We start from the raw sequence: 27,157 nt of genomic DNA, 5'->3' as shown, positions 1-27,157 counted from the left end.
TCACAGAAAATAGGCTTGTACCTAAGGATGGAAAAATTGAGAAAGACCCACATCTTTTGCTGACTATTACAATGAAAAAAGAAACATGGATCATATGTTATGAGTCTCCAGTGAATTATCACATTTCCTGTGTGCCTGTGCATGTGTGTGGAAGCTGGCCTATTTAAATGCATTAGGAAAGTCAACATTTATCTTTAATGTGATCAGGAAAAAAGTCTGAAAATTGATAAACAGCCTTTAATATATAAAGATGGGTCACAAAGAAAGATTATGGAATTTCATTTCCCAAAGTTGGTCAGATGAAGTAATGGATGTTTATCTACTCTCCCTCCCTAATAGTGTGGGCTAGGTAAAATTTGCTTAGAAGCGAGAAGACCACTTCAAGGTTTAAACTTTTAAAATGATAACAGAATTTGACAAGAGAAAGTATTTTTAATAGAAAGGAAGAAATCCTATTCAGTTTTCCTCAAATGGGTTAAATTTATCTTTAAACGTGGGTCAGAAATGTACTAGGGGCACCTAAGTTTTAGGCATGCTATCACTGAAATTTAAGAGTACTAAGCAAAGGACCTCCGGAGGCTAGATGTGGGTGACCTTGGTCTACTTTTAGGTAACTTGGGGGCCAGCCATGTGTATTTCTCTGGACAGACTAATGTTTTAGCTCCCTTTAAAAATGATGTAGAAAATTTGTCCGTTATTTTATTCGGAGGAGAAGCCAAGCACTGCACAGTGGAGTGGACCAGGAAGGGGGCAGACTGGAATGAATGCAGGCGGCGGCACTCAGTGGCTCTCCCGTTGTGTCCAGCTCTAAGCTCCCACAACCTTCTCAACAAAACCAAACCCCTAGAGGGCCTTATGTTGCTTCCTTGGTCAGCACCTGGGGTACACCCTCCCCCCTTTAATGGGCCTCTGGGTGATGCGAGGTTAGCATTTCTCAAATTATAGTCGAGCATCTCCTTTATTAGAACCATCTGATTCTTGAACCCACGCTAGACCTACTAAGTAAGAATCTCTAGGGAGGACGCTGGAGTGTCTGCATTTTTAAGGAGCTTTGCAGGTGATTCTGACTACACTAAACCTCCAGAACCGCTCCCTGGAGGCAGAGTTGGATTTAGTCAGTGTGGAGAACTCCAGCTCTCCCCAAGTATTCCCCTGTCAAATAGCTCCTCAAATATTCAGATTTGTTTCGAGAAGGCTGGAGGAAAATGCAGTTCAGTTACCTCCCACTCATCTCCTATCATCTATTCCAATTGAAATGAAATCCTTGGGGAGTGCCTATAAATATGCCATCTGCTCAGCTTTTTTTTTTCTCCAGACAGTGGAGTTCACACCACCTTCCCACTACTGCAGACCAAAATAGCTTCTTTGGGTCTGCCTGATGCCTACTGCTAGGAGCCCACTTGCCTGACAACTAGGGCACCTCAGGACCACTTGGCTTTTTACAAGGTGATTCCATTGCCTTTGGGTGTTTTATGCAGTTAGGATGGAGATAAACATTTAATGCTGGAAAGAACCTTAGAGATAATCCAATCCACTCTCTAACTATATGGAAACAGATGCAGATAGACACACAGGAAAGAAGGCAGGAAACACATAGTGCCAGAAAGATGCTGTGCTAGATTTTCCAATGAGTTTTGTCATTATTTTTTTTACAACAAGCTTTTAAAGTGGAGAACATTATGTCCATTTGTGTACCTAAGGATGTGGAGACTCAGAATATTAATTTGCAAAGTCGTTCAGTTAATAGGTAGTGGATCCAGGATTGTAGCTAGATTCTAATAAAAAGGGTGATATTAACTATCCTTTATTAAACACTTACCATGTGTTGGGCATGGTTCCAGACATTCTGTTTTTATTAACTTACATGAAATTGCCATGAAAACCCTGAGGTAGGTGGTAGCATTATGCCATTTTGACAGGGGAAACTAAGGTACCGAAAACGAGAAACATGCCTGAAGATCATTTAGTAAATGAGAAACCTTTGACTCCACAGATCTCTCTAGAAACAAGTACCCTAGAGAGACCAGAGGCAGGGAAAGTAGTTAGTGTCCTGGTAGGAGATAAACAGGCCTGAAATTAAGATTGAGAGGAAGGGACAGATTTAAGAAGCACGCCTGATGGTCTCTGGATCACCTGTCTGGATGGGAGGTGGGGGAGCAAGTATACAGAGAAAAAGGAATTGGAAATAATGGCCTTTGTTTGCTTGCTTGAGAAGTAAGTATATGGTGACACCATTAACAATACCTACAATGAAGACTAATTGGCATTGCCTTTATGTTCTGTGTTCCATGGATGGCATTTAGCTTTTTCCCCAGCTTAACTGTGAAACAAAAGAGGCTGGGTAGCTCAGTTGGTTAGAGCATCATCTCAATATGCCAAGGTTGTGGTTTTGATCCCTGGTCAGGGCACGTATAAGAATCAACCAATGAGTGCATAAATAGTGGGGCAACAAATCAATATTTCTTTCTCTCCCTTCCCCCTGCTCAAATCAATTTTTAAAAAGTAATAGGAAGAATCATGTTTCTTCACTTCCACATAAAAACATATTGATTGATAGATTATAAGACTTTCAACACAGTTTGGAACATTGCCTGATTTCCTGTCTAAGGACAATGAAGTACTAAGTACATGTGTAGCTTTAGAATGGAAAAAATATAATTCCATACTTGATTAATTCCTTATTTGAGAATTATTCTCTGGTGCCCATATGGATTGGCTATGAAGGACACTGTGATAAAGACAGACCTAGTCCATGCCTTCAGAGATCTTATATTCAGGTAAGGAGCACAGACAATAAGTAAAGAATCAAAAATTAGACAGTAAAAAAATTATAAAGTGCTGTGGTAGAGCATAATGGTCCAAGGCCCAGGTGATTAAGGTCTTGTAAGACATGGAAACCATTTGATTCCAAGTGTGATTGGGAAGAAATTGAGGAGCTCTGAGCAAGGGAGTAACGTGATCTGTTATGCCATTTTTGTAGCTTGCTATGAATGTCACTACATTCAGAAGATTGTTTGAAGACAGAAATGAAATCAGAAAGGCTGGTTAGGAGGGACAGAAGCAAAGGGTAATGATGGCTTAAATAAAGGTGCAGTGAAGGCAAAGGGAAGTGGGTAGAAATTGTAACATATTTGGGGGGTTAGCTGGCAGACTCGTTGATGGAGAGGGATGAGGAGGAAGAAATCGAAGATGATTCCTTGGTTTCTAGTTGAAACAGCTGGGTGACTTGTGCTGCTATTTACCATGATCATGGCAGCTGGAAGAGGAATTAGTTTTGAAGGAAAATGGTGGTCAGACACATGCATGTATGAGTATGATAGCAAAGCTTACCCAAAGAGTGCTCTAGACTGGGGATTTAAAAGACTGATTTGTGTCTTAATGTCATCAGTAAGAGCAATAACTTCTCTACACCTCATTTTTTCCCATCTGCAACATGGGGATGATTATATCTGTCTTTGCGGCTTTAGAGGGATGCTGAGAAGATAAATGAGATAACATATCTGAAAGTACTTTGAAGTCCTGGGAGGGAAAAAACTGTAAATCCAAACCATCATTATTATGTACAGGGTGTGTTTATATTTTTTTAATGTATCTAATAGAAGTCACAGGGGCCATTAGTATATCACGCTTACATTCTTTCCTTCATGTTCGGTTCTCAGAAATGGCAAGATGAACATCTCATCCCCCAAGTGTCCCTTCACCTATATTGTATTCTCTTGACAGGATTCTGCAATTAAGAGTGTTGTCTCAGATTTTTTTTTAAGACCATGGGGAAAAAAAAGGTTTCATTCAGTATAACTCAGCCTGGGTAGTTCTTGGCAGGTAATGCTAATGATGGTACATCTTCTCCAACAGAGAGGTACAGTACAGATTGCAGAGGACCAGCACATTGTCTCACTGACTTCTCCAACAGCAGTCTCGGACAGGTATTACTTTTTCACCATTTCAAAAGGGAAGATGGCTCAAGAGGTTAGAGTAGTTTGCCCAAAAACGTCATTTTACAGCTGGAGTAATTAAGGCTAATGAAAGAGTTGTGTTCTAAAAAATAGCATGAACTAGCACCAGGGATGCTCAAAGAGCTGCAGCCATGTCCCAGATAATATTCATGGATGCATCTACAAGCATCCATGAATATTTGATCCCTGTAATCTTGGGCACACCGTCCTCAGTTCTTTGATAATGGGCGCGACTACTGAGTTTCAAGCCGAGTCTCAAGAGCTGTACCATATACCACCCATGGTCTTGTGCTAATGTTCTCTCTAAATACAAACAAACAAAAAATAAAATTAAGAACAAAACAAAAACTGCCCCTTACTCTCCAGAGGAATTATGTGATTAAAAGTGTGGCTTTTCCCTTGGAAGGAGGTGCTGTGCAGAAGAGGCCTTCGGAATTGCAGAAAGAAAACTGGACTTGGAATCCAGAGGCACCAGGTTGCGTCTTGGTTCAAAATTACTTTTTGTGTGACCTGGGGATGACGTGAACATATTGGAGCTTCATTTTTAATAACTGTCAACTGTGTATAATAATATTTGTCTGTTTACTGGTTGTAAGCTTCTAGTCGGCCTTACTTTCATCTGCACAGTTCCGGAAACACTGATGTAGGGACTAAGTAGTCACTTTCAGAGTGCCTTGTTTGTAGATTATTGGACTAAAAATTCTGTTCTGTACTTCTCTTCCCTTGTCTTTCCCAGCAAAAGTGCATGTGCATTTGTTCACTTCTAGTGGAGGGGCAAGTGGGCTATTATTGCTGGTATTCATACAGTAGAACTCTGAGCATATTAATCCATTTAGGAAAAAGTTAAGGAGGAGTGACTAATACGGTTACATGAGGATTGGATTAATGCATGTAAAATATTTAGCACAGTGATTGGCATACAGTGAATGACTGATGATTATTAGCTGTTACATTTTTTTTTTACTTAGGTGATACTCATTCGTCTTGAATGGTTTAGCTGTGGCCCTGTCTGGAGAGTAGACACTAATCTGACTCCCTTGACAAATGTCAGGGTGGTTGGTAGCCAGGTAGGGCTTTCTTACATAGTATCTGGAATATTTTCCCTTATTCTTGCCTAGTTTCTACACACCTAGGAAAAGTATCTGGATAACTTTTTGTAAGTTGATGGTACATGCAAACAGAATAATGACAACGTTGAGACAAAATTTTAACTTGTTTTTCCCTCTGAATTGAGTCTGAAAAGCAACGCTAAACATGTGGACAACTTGTTTTTCAAAACTACTTTTCAGAGTTTACAGGTGTGTGCCTGGGGCAACCAAAACAAAGATCACAGGGATGGTTGTGGCTGCCTCCCAGGCTGAGATAAACAGGCGCCTCTCAATTAGCTTTGCGTGCCAACTCACCCGAGGTCAGACTTTGAATTTTCCCCACTTATGGCAGGTAGAACAGGGCCTCCCAAGGCTGGATTTTGAGCCTACACTCCTGTTTCCCCAGCTTATCTCCCTTCCCATTTTGAGTTTCTGGGTCAGCAATCCTCCCTGTTGGTCAGGTATGTGTCCCTGGGGAGGCAGCGTGGTGCCTGGATGCGGACGACGGGGGAGCAATACTGAAGGCGGTGGCCCGGGAAATCCGAAGGTGGACACCTGCCTTGGGACTGTACGCCGGACTGATCAACATGCCTTCCTCTGACCGAGGGGTCGCATGTGACTTTAACCTTACGCAGTGCCTCTCCAAGGCTGGGCGAACAGAAGCCTATCCAGGTGTTATCAGTTTCCGCCGGGGCTGCTCCCGCCCTTTCCTGGGACCCAGCCCCTCCCGCACCGCCTGCCGGCGGGGGGTGCCCACAACCGACCCCGGCCCCTCTCTCCTTTATTTACCCGCCGCTCCCCAAGGCTCTCCCCGTCTGTGGCTTCATTTTACGGCCCTGTGCCCCCAAGTCTGCCTCTTCACAGCCCCGTGAGGTCCGCGTTTCCCGGACTCTCGGCTGTCGCAGCGCCCCAGCGCCCCGCCGCCCCTGTCGCGCCCCCGGGCTCGCGGGGGCCGCGCGCAGGTACCCAGTGCCGAGAGGAGGGCGCGGCGGCCGCGGTTCCCGGAGGTGCGCCGGCCGCTCCGGGGGGAGGCGCTGTGGTGCACGGCCTCCCCTCGCGCCCCGGGCGCTGGCTGCGGCTCGGCCTCCTTCTCCCCCTCCTCCTCCGCTTCCTCCGCCCTCCTTGGCTGGGAAAGTGGGAGGAGGCGGCGGCGGCGTGTGTTTGCGCGCGTGAGGGGGGCAGCGGAGAGGAGTCTCCGGTGCTGCCGCCGCGTCAGAGACACTGCTAGCCGCGGACGCTGCGGGGCCGCATCCACATCGGCCGCAGCAACCGCTGCGGGGCCGTGAACAAAGAGAAGAATCGAGGCGCGAGGTAGGTCGCGGGGACCGGAGCGGGCAGAGCTTCCCGGCTCAGAAGGCAGTGATCGGGTGTCCCCTTCTCCTTCCCTCCGCGCTGCTTACGCTCTCCGTCTCCCACCCTCGGGTCCCCGTGGGCCGGGAGCCGGGACCTGCGGGAGCGGAGTCTGAGGCCTCGCAGCCTTCTCCCGGCAGGAAGCTGCCCGGGCTCGGTGCCGAAGTCTCCGGCGCAGCCCAGCTTCCCCCCCGCCGTTCTCTGCTGGCTGCGTGTCTCCGGGGACTCCCGCCTCCTCTCTGCAGGGTGATAGCTGTTTCTCGGTGGCACTCTGTGGAGCAGACTTTCGCAACTTAAGGGTTCGATCTATTTCTAAGTCCTTGCAAACTTCCAGCTGGGGAATTTGGTGCCCGGCCTGATTGTAAGGGAAGTGGAGATGCGGCTGTTGAATGAGATCCCCATTCGGGCACTGGCCGGGCCGTAGCCCCAGCCGCAGCCGGGCACCCTCCCCTGCCTGTGCCCCCGACACCTGGCCCCGGGTGTGTCTGCGACGCGCCGCTGCGCCTCCCTGCGGGTCTGGAGTACCTGTGCTGGGCAGCGTGGGAGACGGGCGCAGCCTGGGTTCCCCCCACCGCGACTCTGTCAAGAACAGCTGTTAGCGCTCTCAGCAAACCCTTTTCACCTACCCCCACCCCCCAGACATTCACAGTTATATTCATTTTGGTGGTGGTGGAAGAGCGGCGCAGTCGCTGGTTTAAAGGCTTTTTCTGAATGGCCCCATTTTCGTATTACGCCCAGTTTTCCGTCCAGCATTCCATTGTCAAATTCTTTTGGTGATAATTTTGCCAGATTTTCTGAATGGGATTAGGACAGGCCGTTCAGAAATCCGTTTCCGAGCGTGCTCTAAAGGGTGCTTGTATATTTCAACTGCTTTCAAGCAGGTCTTTAGTTGTGTCCTTTAGAATTGTCATAACCTTCAGCTCAAATTGGTTGGGCAACATTAAACAGTTCTATTTTTAAGGCCAGTGAAGAAACATGTGTATTTAATATTGGGATCATTTACCACAAGTGATCACATGAGGCATGGTTTTTCTTAAACACTAAAATTGGGAATTTTGTTGGATTTAAAAGTAATTTCAGGTGGAGGAAACTTTCAGTTGCTTCTGTTCAGCTTCCCATATGAGTTGAGGACTATATTAAGGCAGCTAATATCACTTTGAGAGCTGAAGAAATTATGGTCTTTATTGCATTTCATAAATCCTATTTATTGCAGGAATCCTGATGGTACTTCATAGCTGTTTCTGCACAGTAAACTCCGAAATATTGCCAGGGATTAATTTTGAATTGTTTTTAAAAGCCTATTTTGTTTTTAAGTGTTGGCTTTGGAGTTCAGGAACCACATTCCAAAGCAAAGCTACACTCTTCAGGGGGAGCACTTTTGTGTACTTTTTGATTCTTGGCTCCTCTGTGAACCTTTTCCCCAGAGAACAATACTAATTTTTTGTCCTTTTTTTTCTTCTCCCCTGTGACTCCAGAGCGAAGTCTGAAATGGANTCACTTTGAGAGCTGAAGAAATTATGGTCTTTATTGCATTTCATAAATCCTATTTATTGCAGGAATCCTGATGGTACTTCATAGCTGTTTCTGCACAGTAAACTCCAAAATATTGCCAGGGATTAATTTTGAATTGTTTTTAAAAGCCTATTTTGTTTTTAAGTGTTGGCTTTGGAGTTCAGGAGCCACATTCCAAAGCAAAGCTACACTCTTCAGGGGGAGCACTTTTGTGTACTTTTTGATTCTTGGCTCCTCTGTGAACCTTCTCCCCAGAGAACAATACTAATTTTTTGTCCTTTTTTTTCTTCTCCCCTGTGACTCCAGAGCGAAGTCTGAAATGGATGTTACATGAGTCACTTAAGGGCTGCGTACAACTATGAATGTTTCTGAAGCTTTTTCTCAGTAAACTAGATAAAGATGGATGAGTCTGCCTTGCTGGATCTTCTGGAGTGTCCTGTGTGTCTAGAGCGCCTGGATGCTTCTGCCAAGGTTTTGCCCTGCCAACACACATTCTGCAAACGGTGTTTGCTGGGGATCGTAGGCTCCCGAAATGAACTCAGATGTCCTGAGTGCAGGACCCTTGTTGGCTCGGGTGTTGAGGAGCTTCCAAGTAACATCCTGCTGGTCAGACTTCTGGATGGTATCAAGCAGAGGCCTTGGAAGCCTGGCCCTGGTGCAGGCGGTGGGACAAACTGCACAAATGCATTAAGAGCACAGAGCAGCTCTGTGGCTAACTGTAGCTCAAAAGATCTGCAGAGCTCCCAGGGTGGACAGCAGCCACGGGTGCAAGCCTGGAGCCCCCCAGTGAGGGTGAGTAGCCTGCACAGCATGTTGATAAATAACGGTGGTCATGACCATATTTTTTTCTTTATTCTCTAACTTGATGTTTTCTAAATCAGCTTATTGCTAAAGAAGCCACACTTACTATAACAGGTAGGAAGTTATGCTTTAGGATATTTTTTCCTCTTTGGGCAGGAAATTGGAGATAAGTAATACATTTTCTTGTTTTTAAATTTTCTCCAGACAGTCTCTATTATCTCTTAAAATAAATTTTGGGAAACAAGTAGCAATTCAATGAAATTTATCAGACAGCAGTTTTTTGTGCCCCCTTGGAAATGAAAATTTGCTATCGTTTTACCATTTCGATGAATTTGGGAGCGCCATAATTAGGTTGGTAGGTGTTCATTTATGTATATATGTTATAAATATGTGTGTGGCTAAATGATAAGTAGGAAGTCAAGCCTTAATTTTTATGTTGCTTAGAGCCATTCTGCTGGTTTTATGAATGCACAGCACAGAATTTACTGGTTGGAGGAATTCTTAACAAATCATGGCCACAGGTAGCAGAGTTTTGTTGCTGTAGCAACGAAATGTCATTTAGTACCATGCTAAAAAGCAAGAGAATCTGGCTTTATGTTGGATTTTACAGGGAGTGAAATGAAACATTCCATTAAAATGATTTTTCTTGGATTTTGGGTTTGGACTGAAATAATTTTAAGTGACACTAAATATTTGGACAGTTACCACAACTTAAATTTCTGGAAGGAAAGGTATTCTGAATAAATTTGAATGTAAGTGGTCGGCGACGGCACAACAGTAAGAGGAGCTTCCCTCGTCTGTGTGAAAACGGAGAGGAGTGGTGGGCATCGGGCAGTGAAAACAATTCCATTTGTGTTGGAGGAAACAATTTTGATAATTGGCCAAACTGATAAAATACATTTTTAAACCACAGCTAATCTGGATGAGAATATATATTTTTCAAGTATTTGTAGTACAGGCACACCAAACTGGCTTCTTTACTGTCGGAACAACCCACTGGGACGGTATTAGGCAGTATAAATTCACAGATGTGACGCTCAGATAGCTGTACAGACCAGCAGCCCTAGAATCGTTCCCTTCCTTCCTTCTCAGTTCATCTTTTAAAAGGATCTAAAAGTATTTACATCACTAGATTTAAAGTATGTAAAGCATTTTAATTCCTGGAAGACAGTTTCATCACTAGGCTAATCAGATTTCTTTTGTTTCATATGTAATGAACAATTTTTTTTGGAAGACAACAACAGCTTCAGCTTAGGGAGGTTTTCTTTCCATATTTGAAGCCCGCATATTGTGAAATTGATCTGCTTACAGCACTTTTCTTAGATTTCCTTTATTTTATGGTGTTTACTGGTACCTGAATTAGTGGATATGTACTCATCAATATTTTAATCACAGAATCGGTGGTGTAGTTGATCGGTTCTTAGACACCTGACTCAGGCCTGCTTAGCTTAACTAGGGAGTAGATTCTGCTTCTTTGGAGAGATTTTGTTTCCTTGTTAATTATACCAGAGAAGGCGTAGCTTCTGGCTATGAATAGAAGTATCTTAGTGGTTGACACATTGCCTTACCTGTGGTGAGAAATAAATTGAGGACTTGATTCCTGATCAAAAGGAATTTAATAAGAGGGCTCAAGCATTCAAATTAACGTTTTCTTTCTACCAAAAATTGACTACGTAACGTTGTAGTGTTCATTTATTTGAACTGCCAAGCTCCCAGAATTGTTTTACTTTTCTTAGGTAAATTTTTGTGAGCTTTTGATGATGTCAGTATTATTTTTCTGGCTTTGTGTTTTTCTTTTCTTTTCTTTTCTTTTTAAATTTTGTGTTTTTCTTTAGCATGAGAGAAACTACTCACCACGAAGGGCAACTGAACTTGAGCCTTATGACTTGGAGAGACTAGCTAGGGTCTGTGAAACAGGAGATGGTGTCTGTTACTTTGGGGTGGCACAGAGTGTGGCGAACGAAACAGCCACATTTTCCAGTCATCTGAGTTGATGCATGTGCTGCGATTCTTATAAAAAGACTAGTTTTTCTGTAGTCTAAAATAATTTCCCATTAATGATCACTCTAGGGCCTTTTATTTTCAAGTATTCAAAACATCCAGGGCTACACAAATAGTCCAGGCATCCAAAAGGTAAAGCCATCTCAGAAAATGCTCCTTTAAAAAGTCAGAAATCTGCGAGGTACAGACGTGTGGAGGCTGTAATGCCCTCCTGTGGACACTCCCCCGAGGTGACTGACCACAATAAATCCCAAACGCGCATCCTCCTCCCTTAGATGTTCCGACACGACCAGGCGGTGCCTGAGCCTGTTTCCACATGTTGCGCGAAGCTGAAAGTGATAACATGTGGAATGTTGCTTCAGTTTATTAGTTATGTTCTGTGATCCGTTAGGTTGTGACCATGTGGCTTCCTCATGTGTTCAACCGAGGTAGAGTGAGTGTTATCAGCAGATACGAACATTTCCAATGTGTGACACACATCTTGTTCCCAGAATTTTAGTGTTTCCTGTCTAATATGAAGAAGAAAATGAAAAAGCGTTGGGTTGGAGTCACCAAGGGAACCCGACAGTTCTTTACCCCAAGTGAAGAATTGCTGCTGGTTTTAAGCCAAAGTCAAGCCGTGGAATGAGCCGCAGGGAGACAGACGGTGACTGTAGATATCTGTTTAACGGACAAAAAAAAAAATACCTGCAGAGGATAGATTTCATGTATACATGCAAAACACGATATGGAAAACACATTTAAGTAATTTCTGTAGATTGTGACTTAATAGGATAGCCAGACTTTGGCTTTCTCTGTGTGGTCCCAGTATCCAGGATCTGTATGCGTGCATGTATCCATCTAAGTTATTACTTAATGATTTCACACTGCCTCCACCTCAAAGTGAGTCTATTCAGCAAAAATATATCACACAACCACTGATTTACACAGTACTTACTTTTTTTTTTTTATCTAACAAGTATTCGCTGAGCCCTTAGATGCCAGGCACTGCCCTGGGTGCTGGGTAGATAATGACGGACAAACCAGATACAGATTCTGGTTAGGAATTTATGAGTATGTGTCAATATCGTAGGAGGGACACATAGGAATGATAACAGTGCAGGTAGGTAATTAAACATGTTAAGTGTGAATGAGTGAGAGCTGGGGAGAGGATCGGAGAAGGACCTGTGTTAAGTGTGAGGGTAAATTGCACATGTGTGTCTGTGTGTGTGATCTTCAGAAGCTTCCTTGAAGAAGAGGCATTTGAACTGAGGTCTAAAGGGTGAAGTGCTATTATCAGTTGAGATGGGACCGGGCAATCGAAGGGAAGAGGGGAGGAGTATTCCTAAGGCCCTGCCCTACAGTGGGACAGGGCATGGCTCCTAGAAAGAACTAATGAAAGGGGGATGTGAACTAAGCAAGGGACTGGATAGCGACCTAAGGTGACCTCTCAAGTGCAGTAATGTGCAGGGCATCGAGAGCCACCACAAAGTGCCCTGGCTGGTGTGGCTCAGTGGGTTGGGTATTGTCTTGCTAACTGAAGGGTCACTGGTTCAATTCCCAGTCAGAGCCCATGCCTGAGTTGCTGACCAGGTCCCAGGTTGGGGGCGTGTGAGAGGCAACCAATAGATGCTTCTCTCCCTCGCTTTCTCCCTCTTCCCTGCCTCTCTAAAAATAAATAAATCTTCTTTGAAAAAAGGCCACATGGGGTTCAGGGCCAGATGAGTGGTGTGGCTGGTATGGGCTCTGCATTTGGAATGAGAAAGACAGATTGTAGGGACTGAGGTGATCAGCAAGGCTTCAGAACAGAAATGGAGCTTGGTATCAAAGCACTGGGAGACAGAGGACAGGCAGGGCATTCGGGGGATGGGGGAGCACAGGTGTAGTTTCCTTTCTTTGGCAAATGCTGTGCATGCTTCGATTTCTCCAGTTGCATGCCTCCTTTCTCTCCCTTTCCCTATTGCTGACTGTTAGGGGCTGAATCATACCCCCCTACATTCATAAGTTGAAGTCCTATTCCCCAGTACCTCAAAATTTGGCTGTGTTTGGGGATAGCACTATAAAGAGGTAGTGAAGGTAAAATGAATGTATATGACGGTGCCTCATCCACAATATGAGTGTTTTCCTTATGAGAAGAGGAGATTAAGACACCGAGACGCAGAGGGAAGACCATGGGAAGACACATGAAGAAGATGGTTATCTACAAGTGACAGAGAGAGGCCTTCAGAAGAACCCAACCCCACCAGCATGGAAGCTTAGACTTCTGGCCTCCAGAACTGAGCAAGTGTCTGTTGCTAAAGCCAGCCTACCTGGGCGATTTTGTTACAGCGGCCCCAGCAAAGTAACACGCTAACTAGGGGTGTATTCCTAAAGTTCAGCCCATCCAATGGCCTCTCCATGCCCTGCCTGTCTCTTCAGTGCTGGTTAGACTCACAGTGGCCCAGCCCAGCTGTTCTCTTTACTCCCGAGGTACAGTCACCTTGAGAAGTTTCGACACTGGTTAGCAAGTTCATAAAGGTGCACACTGTCTCCTGTGTTCCCCACCCAAGTCAAGCCTGTCCATCACCATGCACCCCCTCTATACCCGCCTCTATCTTTCCCGACCCCCATCTCCCTGGCAGTCACCACACTGTTGTTGGCATCCTGAAGTTTCCCTCTTCTGAGGACACCAGTCACCCTAAGCTAATAGGACCTCATCTCAACATGGCTACATCTGCTAGACCCTGTTTCCAAATAAGGTCACGTTCATAGATGCTGGAGGTTCAGACTTGAACTTACTTCTTTGGGGGACACCGTTCAACCCATAACAGAATGAATGGATGTGCGAATGAATGTGTGAGTGACTGAGTGACGTGAATTCTAATCACCCAATAGGGATCCTTGGCTGGACATTCTCTCAACAACTGAAATGTACTTAACCCCTTTCTTTGTGTTGTTTCCTCTCAATCTGTATCACTATCCGTAGGTTGTTTTGTGGATAAATGCAAGAATTGATGTGCAAACATTTTGAAATTTACAAAGTCAATGTAAATGGATGTATCATTCCTAGTATAATTATTATTAAAGTATCGGCCTTCCTCACAAAGGAATATATCGTTTCTATTTGGAGTGACAAGCACCGAAGTCACTGAAAAGGAATTTGAAGGGTCACACAGTGGATGTGACATTTGGATATAGAGCTGCACGGGATGGAGACCTGAGCTCAGTAATTTCGGTTCCTGACCTGTGAGAAACAGCCTGATGAATGGCCATTCTCTTTGGCTACCCCGTTTCCCTGTCTCACTTCTCTGGGTGACTGAAGGAGTGGACGGGATGGGAGAATCCTTTTATTATTGCTGGCTGGGCAGGAAAAGAGAGGAAAAGGAGAGAAAAACCTGGTTTTGCTTTAGTTGCAATCCCTGCTGTTCTGCCAGTCTGTGAGAAGCCCCGCCTCCGCCCCCTGGTTCCCTGGCTTCAGCTGCACCCCAGCTCCAGCATCAGCTGGTGTGAAACCGCTGCGCTGTGTTCACTTCCCTGCCCTCCTTCATTGCATTGCCTTGCCTTGCAAGTGTGGTCTGCGTTTTCAGAGCGGGGAGATGGGAGAAGTGGTAGAAAAGAAGGGGGAGATGGACCGTAGGGCGCAGGCTGATCCACTTTCCTTCCTTGAATTGCTTACCCAGGTGTCTTTTCCAAATTGCTCTTTTTGCCCCATAATTAGTCTCTGAGCTCATGAAGGGAAGAATAAAAACGACGACGGTAGGGTACTCTGTCAGTCCCTATCTCTGACTCCTTTCCCGTTGCCTGTGGTCTCTCCATCACGACTCCAGGAGCCCCCAGCTCCACCTCTGCCAGGAGGGACACCTGCTTTCTTCCACTGCAGCCTGGCACACACTGTTGAGTGATCCATCCCCGCTCCAGGCTGTTGCTTTAACATGGTTTAAGCAAACCTGAGACCATGCAGGACAAGCCTTTTTAATTCTAAGGTCAAAAGGCAAACGACTTTGCGGCTCACTTTGTAGCAGCAGGCGTCTTCAGGAGGAGCCGCAGCAGTGGAGTGACATCATACGTGTGGTACAGTGAGGCTTGCGTGTCGTGGAAGTGCTCCACCTGCAGCCTGCCGCGCTGGTGAGGCTCCTTCACTGTGGGACTTCGCCCTTCCCTGTCCCAGAGCTGTTGTCTCGAAGAGTCTATGGGTCTCTCTCCCCACCCCCTCCCGCTTCCTCTCCTCCTCCTTTTCTAATTCCAGAGACTCCTGAAAGTAGTAACCTTACAAAGAAGGATTATGAGCCCCCACCCCCTTTTGTGGCCCTTCAGTCCTGTGCAGTCTCTGTGCCTGCCAGTGCCTAGTCTAGAGGGTGGCAGTGGTGGCTTTGTGAATGGTGACATATGGGTAGCTGTAAACACAGCCAATTGGAAGACATGTGTGAGTGGGCTCTTTTGGGGTAGCTGAGAAGGGGATGGAGATGCCATTTCAAAGGGTTGCTGGTGGCAGTTAAGCGGTAGATTATTTGCATTGTGAAACATGGAAAAAGAGCAGTAGGCGGATGTGCAAATCCGTTTTAAGTTGCATTAACTATAGTGCAGAAAGGCAAGGACTGTCAAGTATAAACATTTTTTTATGTTAGCCTAAGGGAAATAATAAATTTCTTAAGGCATTTTTGGTAAGAAAAAAATATGCTTTTTAAACACTGCATGATCACTTTTTATAATTGAGCAATGGATGAAGAGGAGTCAGTTTTCATTATTTTAAAGTGTAGTGAGTGAACTGAAGTAACGGATCATTATGCAGAGGGGAAGTTAACGTTTACTGTATGGTGCTCCACATCCAGTTTTAATTTATGTGAGGTACCCCGTCCAATAATACAGTAGTGATAGAATAAGAACATCAGTGTGGTTGACTTGGGGTGATGAACACAAACTACAGCATAATGTGTTGTAGAATCCTGCACTTGAAACCTGTACAATTTTGTTATCCTGGGCTACCCCAATGTATTCCGCAAGAAGCAAAAAAGAAGAAATCACAGTTTAAAAGATGGTCAGCATGGGCTACTAGTAGTCCTGGCATTTGTAGAAGGCTCCTGGAAGTGTGCTTGAGGACTAATACTTCAAAGCTGAACTTCTGATTTGAAGAAGATTCAGTTCCTACAGGCCTAAAAATAGTATTATACTCCTGATTATATAACTGCTTAGTTTCTAAAGCTCTTTAAGGAACTGTAAAGTTTCTTTAACACATTAAATGCATGGATTAAATGTTAATATATGAAATAACATTAAGTTTCAACCTGAAATTTTTGTTTTGCTTGACTCATTCACAGTGGCATTGGTTAGCAAATGATTCCATTTTTTTCCTATTGTTAAGTTGACTCTTAAGCATTTCATGTGTTCCCCTGACACACACACACACACACACACACAGTAGAACACAATTGAAGAGCTTAAGACCATGAGAAAAAATATTTTTTCCATTTTTTTGGTAGGCCTAATTGTTTTCATTCAATGTTATGTGTTTCATAGTACATAATATTATGTGCTGGTGTTAGCACTTTCATTTTTCTATTTTTTACTTAATTTATGAAACAAGTCCAGAATACTAGAATGTGTTGAAAGCCTAACTTCTATCATACAAAGTGACATTGTTGAAACTGAAGTGTTGGTTGAGAGGCACCATCATGTGACAGCTTGACATGTTCACATGTTCCAGGATGGCCCGACCCTGGCCGCAGAAAAGTATTGGGTCTTCACGCACGAGTACAGAAATGTGTGCTTTGTGGACACTGAGCATCACCTGTGTAGGGACAAGAAAGACCTAGACCTGGTTTCTAGTCTGGGACTTTAAGCCGGTGATTTCTTGTCCACAGGCCATAGTTTCCTGTTCTACAAAATGAGCGCTTGTGTGATACGAGTCCCTTTGCAGCCCTGACATTTGGGAAATAATCACAGCAGCAAAGGCCAAGTTTGATAGTGAACATTCAGGACAAACTGGGATTGGCGTCTGGGCATCATCCTGGTGTTGTGAGATGAATGTGCCTCCCACAGCCGCCCACGGACAGCAGCATCTGCTTCAATGTCCCCTTGGAGGCCCACCTGGCACCTACCATGGGGAACCTCCAGATGACGTGCTGAATACTCCAGGCAGGCAGAAGGGGGCCGGGCAGAAAAGCAAGGACAGCGTGGGGAACCTGACGTAGGGTCAAGCTCCACGCAGGCCTGGTGTGCTTGATGGGGCTCCGTTAGCCAAGAATGATCTACCTCTGTTCTGCCTGAATATTACCTGCATGTAAAGTTGTTGCTGGCTGAAATTCCAGCTGTTAGAGATCGAATGCCCACATTTTTTTTAAAAAACAAACAAGCAAAATATAACCAAAGACACGGAATGCCCACATTTTTTAAATGTTCTGCTCTTTGGAAGTGTGTGGATTCATCTTGTCACGTTGCTTTTCTTGTTCTTCCTGACTTGAGGATGCCTGCTCTGATGGACAGGATGTTGTTGCTGAAAGGGAGGGATGGAAGGAACTGAGCTTCTATGGGGTCAGACAAGCCAGCCTCGGGGAAGCACAGTGAGAGGCTTCAGTGGGATAACCCTGTAATTTACCCCTACACTGGGACACTGTTGAGAGTGAAAAGGGATGCTGGTGATACTTTTGCAGAGTCAACAGAAGTTAAACTGGGACCGTCTGGGGCAAACAGGGCCGAATGGTTACCCAAGCCGAGGGCAGTGTGATTTAGCCCAGGATATAGAGGAAGGTTTCAGCAAGGATGGGGCGGATGCCAAAGAATACAGAAGCTCTTTCAAACGTTTGCAGGGGAAGTGAAGGGAATTGATTTCTTCCTCTGAATGCTCCTTTCTGTGAGCTTTGTGGTTTTGCTGGAGCGAAAACGTGATGTAGAAAATGCCGGAGATTTTAGCAAGGGGCCAACCTTCTTCTATGCCTTGTTATCTGTGTGGCTCTTGGGCATGTTATTTCCTCAGTCTAATATCTTAATTTGTTAAATGATGGCCATCTGCTTTCCGGGGTTGTGAGGATTACACGAGATAAGGGATCTTAAGTGCCCATGACCTCGTAGATGTTCAGCGAATGTTAGTACCTTCTGTTTTCTCTCTTTCCAGATGCTAGGATTTCCAGTGCCACATATCGGTTATATTGTAAAATGAAGTCTGTTGGTGTGAGGGCATGCTTGTGGATGGATGTGGTTTGGTGATTTAATTAACCGACATTTATCATGTTCATGCCACAGGACATTTGGTTCCGTTTTAAACAGCCAACTTAAACTTCAGGTACCCAAGCTGTTCATCAGTTAGTGGCTACAAATGACGCTCCTAAATATGTGGTTTTCCCGGTTCTACCGATAACTGTAGTGTGATACTGGTTCTCTGGGTCTCACTGGGAAAGGAGATGGTGAACTCCATGGTTTCTCATACTTCTTCCTGTTCCCTCTTCCTGGGGTAAGAGACCCAGCCAGTGAGACCAGGTATGTATCAGACCACCTGTGACTGTGTCTTTTCTTTTCTTCCCTTCTTTTCTCTTCTTTTGAAGGTATGGGGAATAGCTCAGATGTTTTAAAATGCATGTCTTTTGGCTTTATTCTTTGGCATAGTATTGAAAAAGAATAGATCTCTACGTGTGCTTTGCAGTGCAGTTCTAATTTTTAAAAATTAGTGTGAGGATGGATTGTTCTGCCCTCACGTGGGTCTTTTGATGCCACTGTTGGATATACAGTGTGTGTGTGTGTGTGTGTGTGTGTCTGATTCCCTTATGGCTGATTTTTCATACCCCTGTCACCCTCTTCCCGTAGCATCAAGATTATGTTCCTAAAACAGATATTACTGGTCATTTTATCCATGTTTTGATTAAAAATTTTAAAAAGATTTTATTTATTTATCTTTAGAGGGGAAGGGAAGGAGAGAGGGAGAGAAATATCAATGTATGGTTGCCTCTTGTGCATTCTCTGCCGGGAACTGGCCTGCAACCCAGGCACGTGCCCTGACTGGGAATCGAACCGCAGTTGTTTGGTTCTCAGGCCCTCGCTCAATCCACTGAGCTACACCAGCCAGGGCTGACTAATTATTTTAATATTTCCTACCTAGAACAGCTGATTGTTTTTTAATGGGGCTAGACCATCTCTGACCAAGTTCGTACATTTATGTAAATGATAACTTTGGGATGGAGTTGGGAAATGTAGCAACAGTGAAGAGCCTTACCGTGCGTTGGCTTTCAATAAGTTTGTTTTTATTTTAATGGTGCTTCTATTTATAGTTAAAATATTCACGTCCTGATTTTGTAGGGTAAGAAAGGACACTGAGTGAACATTCTCTGATAATATCTTTTAAAAAAACTCTCACGAAGAGGACATTTCAAAGCTCGTTGGTAACTTATTCCAGTGCTTTGCAATCGTCAGAGCCAGGAAGCGCGAGTGTCCTCGCCCGCTCGCTCTCTGTCCAATACAAATCCCTGCCCTTGCTGTTTAATCACATTTCCCTCGTCCCGTCCTTAGTGGAAAAGAAGTGCTCCCTGTATACTGTCCTTTGGAACCTCGCAGGCTGTTGTGCAGCCAACCTCCTCCCCTAAATAACTGTGTTTCCTTTGCATGTCCTCTTAGGACCTATTTGCTAACATTTTAATCATTTTAGTCTCTCTCCTTTGGACGCTCTCCAACTTCTGCGGGCCTTGCTGAGGTCCGGAATAGCTCTTCACCAGGTAATAAAGTTCCTGCTGTGGAAGGGCTATCCTGGGACCCTTCTGAGCAGGCTGCTTGTTTTTACCAGATCTTATGTACCTTTAAAAAAAAAACAAGCCCTTGCTAGTGTGGCTCAGTGGATTGAGTGCTAGCCTGCAAACCAAAGGGTTGCTGGTTCGATTCCCAGTCGGGGCACATGCCTGGGTTGCAGGCCAGGTCTCCAGTAGACGGCGTGTGAGAGGCAACCACACATTGATGTTTCTCTTCGTCTCTCTTTCCCTTCCCTTCTCTCTAAAAATAAATACATTTAAAAAAAAAGCTCACTGCAGTACTCATTCTCACTTTGCCTCAGCCCTCAGATTTTTCTCTTTTACTTAATCAAATTCTCCCATTTTTTATTTGAGCCACTAATTTTTACTGCCATCCTAATTAAACTGCCTCCTGTTGTTTCTGTCATCGTCCAGTAGTGTCAGCAATTTGCAACTATCAACAGGAACTGAGAGATGTCAATCCAAAATGCTGTTGCCTTAATAGATACTTGTAATTATATGAATGTTTGACTTTAGACTCATATGTAACTTGTTTATTACTTTCATTTTAAGTATTCCTCCCCCCCATTTGTATTTGATTGTTCCCAAATTAACTGTGTTTTGGTTTTGTCTCCAAGTGATAAGTAACTTGAGAGCAGGATCCTCTGTGTTTTTTAACCTCTTTTCTTGAGAAAGTAGAGGCTGTCCCACTCAGTAAACACACTTGACGGGATTGATAGATCGTTCACATTCCAGAATCCCAAGGTCCATTGGGACACATTCATGTCTTCGTAAGAGAGAGTACCTAGCCGCACATCTCTTTTTGGTGCACTTAATGATATTCATTTTCCGTTATTTAAGTCAGCAATGAAACTATTACCCAAAGGCCGGGTAAGCGCTCGTGAAACTTAGCTGTAATCGGATCCTGCGTAACATTTCTCTGGAGGGCGGCCCTCAAAACATTTGTGTTGCACCCACTACGGTGGTCTAGAAATCACGTTTTCCTAGTTAATTAGGAAGAATGTTCTGCTGAGTTTCATCAGAAGCTTTATGAAAGTTAAACTATGTGGTCCATTTTCTCCCGTTCCCCAGGCCCATCATCATTCCGACATAGAGGAAAATGGAATGGAGTTATTAGGGTGCAGGTCGATCTTCAGCAAACACCTCGTGATTTCTCTGCCAGCAAATCTCTCCTTGGGGGATGAAAATGTTGACCTGTAATGTGGCCTCTGTTTTGATGCAGATTGTCTGTGTGCTAAGTAGTCCCCACGCCAGGTAGCCCTGTGGACGGTGGGCAGCATAGCAGTGGTGTAGCAACAGCACCTTCCCATGCTAAATCCCAGGAGAGGCAACTGCACATTCACAATTAAATTAAAGTTCTTGAGGACAAAGAGGAAAAGGGGGGCAGGAAAGGGCAGTTAGAAGAATAAAGCAGCCCTAAGGGACTCTTTTCAGTTCTCAAATCATAAGCCAGCCATGCTAGCAAACCTAGGCTCTCTAGTTCAGGTACCTGCAAAGCTAGTTCTCTGAGTGTTAAACTCTAATGCATAGAAATGCCTTGAGTTGTCATTACCTCTCTCAAAGACTAAGCTGTGTGATACCCACACACAAGTCACACTAGATGTACCTAACATTTCATTATAGATGAAAGAGAATGGCGTATCTTGAGGAGCAGCGTGTTAGGAGCGCTTGGTAACTTGAGAAAAGTGTCACGCTGTGGTTTCTAGGTATGTTATGAATGAAGAAGAGCTTTGTGTGGAAGGAGTGGCAATGCTGTATGAATATTTATTATGTAAATTTGTGTGTTGCTAGGTTATTTAAGTTTCTTCTTTGTGATCCTAGCTTTCTGTACTTCCTGGACTGAGAGGTGTTTATTTTTCACATTAACCTGATGTGTAAATTTCTCAGCCCCTGCTGGTGGCTTTTTTCTCCTTCCAGTTTCATGGTATCACTTCAATACCTGGGCAGGGAGCACCCATCATTAACAACAAGCTAGTGCCTCATCTTTATTTAACTTCAGCTATGCTCTGACTTACCCATCCCTTCCATGACTGGTGGTCGCTGGCCAATGTGGGATCTATTTAATATGCCTTGTGTTCACCAACATACGTTGAAATTTAGAATGTATGAAAAGCATAACAATTGTTCAGTATATATTTCTTTTCTGTGCCTGGTCTTAAAGGTCACCATTTCTTGGCACTGTTACCAGACACACAGGCATATTAAATAAAAGAACCAATAGGTGAGTTAATGATAAATTGAGGCCAAGTTGATTTTCAGGTTGATACTTAATATCAGTTTTCCTAGTCAGTTGACTGTTACTTGACAAGTATGCAAAGTTGTTAATTATTGGCAACCACCGGTACTAGATAATACAATTTGCAAAGTTGGGAGTAATTAGATCACAACGATCTTACCAGTAGCTTCAGAATGGAAATAGTAGCAATTTTATTTTGACAAGAAAATCACTTTTAAATGGTCAGGAAATCATTTTAAGAGCTCTGCTCCTATGGAACAATGTATATCTGATTCAAGAAAGTAAATTATTGACCACCTGAACTTAGGGGAACATATGTAGCAAGATGTTTTATGCTCTTGAAAGGGCGAAGAAATATGTTAGTCACTATGTCCTGTTCATTGCATCTGGGTGAATTCATCCTGTTCTCAAAGAATTTGTTTTGCATTGACGTCACTGTTTGTAAAAGGAAGCTGTGATAAATTTCTTAAGGTGAGAAACTCAGCATACCCTCAAATGCGAAAATGCAGGGCTTCCTTTTATATTCGAGGTGCAACCTGAACTTTATGTTGCCTTTACCTTCAACATCTCATAGTTCTTCAGCCTCTGGACAGCATGCCAGGGCCCCTGCCGCTGCAGACTGTTTTTTTTTATAGCCTCCACCTGATAAATACGCTTATTCAGTACAAACAAGTATGATCAAAGGTGATCTGAACAATTGTGCATAGTTTTGATTAATGAATATGCTAGGCTTTTTGTGTAAGGTTTGAACAAAGAATGATATCACTAACCGTTTTGTTCATAAAATAAATACAGATTGAAGACTGGAACTGTTTCTGGTAAACTGTGGAGCCCTAAATCATTCAAAAGTAATGAAGGAGTTTTCTGCAACAGATTGTGTTTCCTGTATGAAGGGGCCACCTTTGTTCCGTGTCACCGATGCATTCCTTCTGGGTGAGGTCACTGCCACTGATATCTCTTTCCCTGCGGAAGAGGGAGATGTGGACCTCTCCCAGTGCATTCCATTTCTCACAGTCTGCAAAATAAGGCTTAAATGTACCTGTCGATTAAAAGCTTTGGGAGGACGAAAGCCAACCTTGGAGGCTTTGTGAACCATGAATGGACAATGAAAGACAGTATGCTTCTGTTTTTCAAATAGCCTGTTTAAGGACAAAAGAACTACTCACTCCTACAAGACTTTCATGTAGTTATAATAAAAGCAAGGAGGATGGTCATTGTTTGTGCGTGATTTTAAGGCTGCTGGACTGAGATTATTTGGAATAGGTTTTCGGTTACTCAAACTAATAAAGTCACTGAGAGGGGACCTGGGTATGGAGTGTATAAATGTCTTCATGCCTATATCTGTAGGTAGAATTACATTTAAGAAGTAGCCCCCAGCCCCCTGCAAAACCTAGAGAGTGTAAACATCTAGAGAGCGTCAGGGTAAGCTTTATTGAGGTAGTCCCCTAACTCATCTTCCTGTTCCACCCGTGTCTCCCTTGCATCTCCGTTAGTGTGACATGACCCTGTCTTGACCAGAACTCTAATGGCCCGTTACACCGAGGCACTCTACCTGGGCCGTAGCTTTTCCTTCACCTTGTGCTGTAAGCTCATTGCATATGTTGATCCAGCCATACAGGTTCTCTCGGTGTTCATCAGACCACCAAGGCCTGGGGCCTTCCTACCTGTTTGTGGCTCTGCCTGAAAGCAAGGGCTTCTTTCACCCAGATTTCAACATGGCTTGCTCATGCACTTCAGTTTGGTCTTTTCTCAAATGTCACTTCCTTAGAAGGGTCTTCTCTGACCGCCATATCCCAAAAAGCCCCTCCCTCGACTGGCGTCAGTTCTCCTGCCTTCCCCCGCTTCACCTGTCTGTGTAGCACTTATGTCCATTTGAAAATATGTATTTCTCTACTCCCTTACCCCCTCAGCTAATGGTAAGCTCAGTGAGGCCCGGGACCTTGACCAAACGCATTCCCGTCTGTATTCTCAGCAGCTAGAACACTGCCTGGCATGTAGTAGGCTCTCAGGAAGAGTTTGTGAAATTCACAAATCCATGAGTTTTACTTGATGTGTGTGGGTCTCCATTGCTCTTCATTGCTCTTCATTGCTCATGTTGAAAAAATGTGGCCAATAGAAAAATGACTGTTAATCATTCAGATGTTCAGGCTGGAACTGAGAACTTTTATAGATGAGAGAATTAAAGCGTTATCCTTTTCATTTGGTGATTCATTTTTTTATTGTTTTGTTTTATGAAGATAAATGTAGAATGATTTTAAAAATAATCTTGCTGTGAGCCTGTATTTTTTTCAACACAGGAGATGAGCAGTGTGATCTCAGACTATAGCAGTGTCTGTTTTTAGCTTTTGGAAATGAATACGGACCCTTTGTACCCGCATGGCAACGTGCATGTACTTCAGTGCTCACGCTTCTAAAGCTTCCCAGAGCGCCCGAGAATGAGAGCGTGGAAAGGAACGCTGCCCTTTGCATACATTTCTGCAAACTCCTGTGCTTCACAGAATCTTTGGGAGGGAAGGGACATTGTTTTCTGTACCTAAAACTGTTTAAGAAGTGGGCGGAAACATCTATTAATCTTGGCTGTGTCGTGACTTGAGCATATTTCCTCGTATGATGTAGTGCGGATTCAAATTAGCCTTCACATAGCCTTTCTTTTTCCGGTGCTGAACAACACTGCTGAATTGTCAGTTGACTCTGTTGAGTGTCCCAAGCCTGCTGATTAAGGTCGGAAATGAATTTCCTGTTTCTAATCTAATCCTGGCCGCACCCATGACAAAGGGAACTCACGTGTGTGCCTGTCTGTAGGTGCTCACAAACGTGACTGCAGTCCCACGTGCCCTCGCCCCGATGGCTGTATGCAAATCTGCGGGTGTTTCTCTGGCTTACTGACTCGGAGTCCCAGCTTGTTCAAAGTTCGCTTTTCCCATCATTGCCCTCTGTGTATCCAACAAGGAAATGCATCTTTGTATTTTTTTCAAGGACAGATAATTCTGTACTTTACTATGTATTGGGACTTGGTCTGCTTTCCACGGGGAATTAGAGGGTGTCTTCTCTACTGCCTAGTGGGGATCCCCAGACACTGTTTCAGGTCGTTCTGCAGGGTCAGGGTCACTGTACGTAGACAGCGCCATTCAGCCTGGAGGAACTCCTGGTGACGCCTCTGAAAAAAATCACAGTCATTCCGCTGTGCCAACCAAGCCCTGGGTTGGGAAACCACACGTTTCCTGTGTTTCCCTTTCCTACTGGTATTCCCACTGCCAGCAACAAAGTTTCCCTCGTCCCCCGGAATGTCCTGACACCCCCTCAGACTCGGACCCCAAGGTCGGAAACACCGTGTTGTCTTCAGCTAAGTCAAACTGTTCTCTGGGGCTCCAGCACGAGATTGGGGCCCCTCCCTGGCCTGTGCGTTACTATTATTTGTCAAGTGACGCCACTTTCCTCACCCTCCTGAGTCCAGCCCCCTCCATGAGCACGGGGTGACAGCTGAGGCGCAGATCGTGGTTGTCTCGGAGTGGCTGCCCCGCTTCCCCATCTCCGGGCTGTACACTGTACACATCCCCACCTGCACACTCGCCTCCCACGGCCAGGCCTGTGGGTGTGCTCTGTGACTCCCCTCACTTGTCACATGCTCATTATTGCCCTCTGGATTAGGCCCACAGCGCTAAGGTGCCGTGGACACTGTCCACCGTTCATTCACTCAGTAAATATTTATTTGGGAAAAGATCCCTGAGCTGGTTTGACTGCCTCTCCTGCTCACCCGCTGTACTCTTCTGTGGAAACCTACGAAGCTTGCTTTCTCTCCGCACAGCCTTCTCACTGTTTGTTTGCCTTTTCAGGCCCCGCCCTCCTGCATACCCCCTCCCAGCCCCATCTCTCCTTTCCTGTCTGAGCCTTTGTCTTCGGTCATCACCCTTTTCCCAATGAGCACATCAGGTCTTCACTCAGCTAAACAGTCCATAGAGCCCCCTTTTCAGTTCCCTAACTATGTTTGATTCCCGGTAGAAACACCAATAGAGAATAAAGCACATGGTAAAAGGCAGCTTTAAGCGTACATTTCTCTAATTATCCTGAAAAATGGAACTTTATCTTCTTCCACTTTCCTTTAAAAAAATATTTGTTTATTCTTAGAAAGAGGGGAAAGGAGGGAGAAAGAGATGGAGAGGAACATTGATGTGGGAGAGAGACATCCATCAGTTGCCTCTGGCATGTCCTGAACCGGGGACCTGGCCCACAACCCAGGCTCTGTGCCCTGACTGGGAATCAAACCGGCAATCTCAGTTTGCAGGCTGTCACTCAGTCCACTGAGCCACACCCGCCAGAGCCACCATCCTTTTTCAAATGAAGAGCTATGAGATTACTTACGTTTTTCTATAGTAGCCTTGCAAGACTGTCCTATTTACCAGGGATTATTTTATAGATGAAAAAATTTGAATTGGCTTTTAGTTGCAGAGTAACATAATTGCTAAATGACTTGCATTGGAGGATAGGACCCAGTTAATTGTAAATTTTTCTCTCTCTTAAAATAAAAGTTTGAAAATTAAATTTGTGCCTTGGTAATTCGATTTGTAGGAAGTGAGGAACAAAGGATTCCAAACAGGGCTTTTAAAATCAGTTCTAATTAATTGTGTGTGCAGATGCATCAGCTAAGATTGGGAGGCAATTAGTCTAATTATGTTTAAAATACAGTTGCATACTTAAATAGATAATCACACCCTCAGGCCTGCCTATCTTTCTTTACTTTCTCCTTTAGTGAATTTTTTTGGCCATTAAGCATGACCTTCCCATAAGACACTCGCAAGAGTGTCTTTGGAGCAGAACAAAGTGACAGAATGCACATGAGCTGGGCTGTACATTGTCCCAGCTCAGCCTGCTGTTTTAGAGATAATATCTACACAGCGAATGTAGATGGAAGATCTGTGTTCCCCTCCCAACTTTTAAATATTATTTTTGGAAAGCTGAGCTCTCTCTGTACAACACGTTTCTCATGCTCCAATTTGGAGTAAACTGTAGCTGAGTCCTGTCGTGACTGTTATACACGAATTTGAGTTGCAGAGTAAAGCTGAATAACACCTTGCCTAACAACATACTATTAGCATGTGAGAGTCAGTTGCAGGCCAGGTACGGGGGCCAGGTAAAAATGTCATCTGGGCTTCTGAAGTAGTTGTTTTACCCATCAGGTCTTCCTTTGGTGTACCTTACAGTAGATGTGACACCCCTGACAAAACCGTGTTTTCCTTTCCAACTTAAGCAGGTGATATTTGCACAGGTGAGTGAACAGAGATGTTTTCCCTGCCTTTCATTACAGACCAGTTTGACCATTTTTCTCTTTGGTAGATTGCTTTATGGGAAGAATCTATTGCAGGTGGTCTTGCACAAATACTCCCCTATTGCCCTTCCTTTGATTCTGGTAACACTGAAAATGATTTATAAATCACATTTTCATTTTATAGGATATCCTGCAGTTATAGGACTGTATAGTATTTATTTCCAACCTACTGCAGTGATTTTGATTTTTCTTTCCGCTGCATTTAC

General features: G+C 44.3%; 1 protein-coding gene across 1 annotated transcript in view; it reads left to right on the top strand.

Annotated features, from left to right (window-relative positions):
- Nucleotides 1-6,156: 6,156 nt before the first annotated feature.
- SH3RF1 (SH3 domain containing ring finger 1) overlaps nt 6,157-27,157 on the top strand; it is a 153,587-nt gene continuing 132,586 nt past the window's right edge. The window contains exons 1-2 of the mRNA XM_037060403.1: nt 6,157-6,355; nt 8,213-8,698. Coding sequence (XP_036916298.1) covers nt 8,306-8,698 — 393 coding nt within the window. The 5' untranslated portion in view covers nt 6,157-6,355; nt 8,213-8,305. The remainder of the gene's footprint in view (nt 6,356-8,212; nt 8,699-27,157) is intronic.

Source organism: Sturnira hondurensis, unplaced genomic scaffold (genome assembly GCF_014824575.4).
Source record: "Sturnira hondurensis isolate 20B ecotype Veracruz unplaced genomic scaffold, ASM1482457v3 Scaffold0011875, whole genome shotgun sequence".
Classification (NCBI taxonomy): Eukaryota; Metazoa; Chordata; class Mammalia; order Chiroptera; family Phyllostomidae; genus Sturnira; species Sturnira hondurensis.
This window is presented reverse-complemented; position numbering and strand designations above follow the sequence as displayed.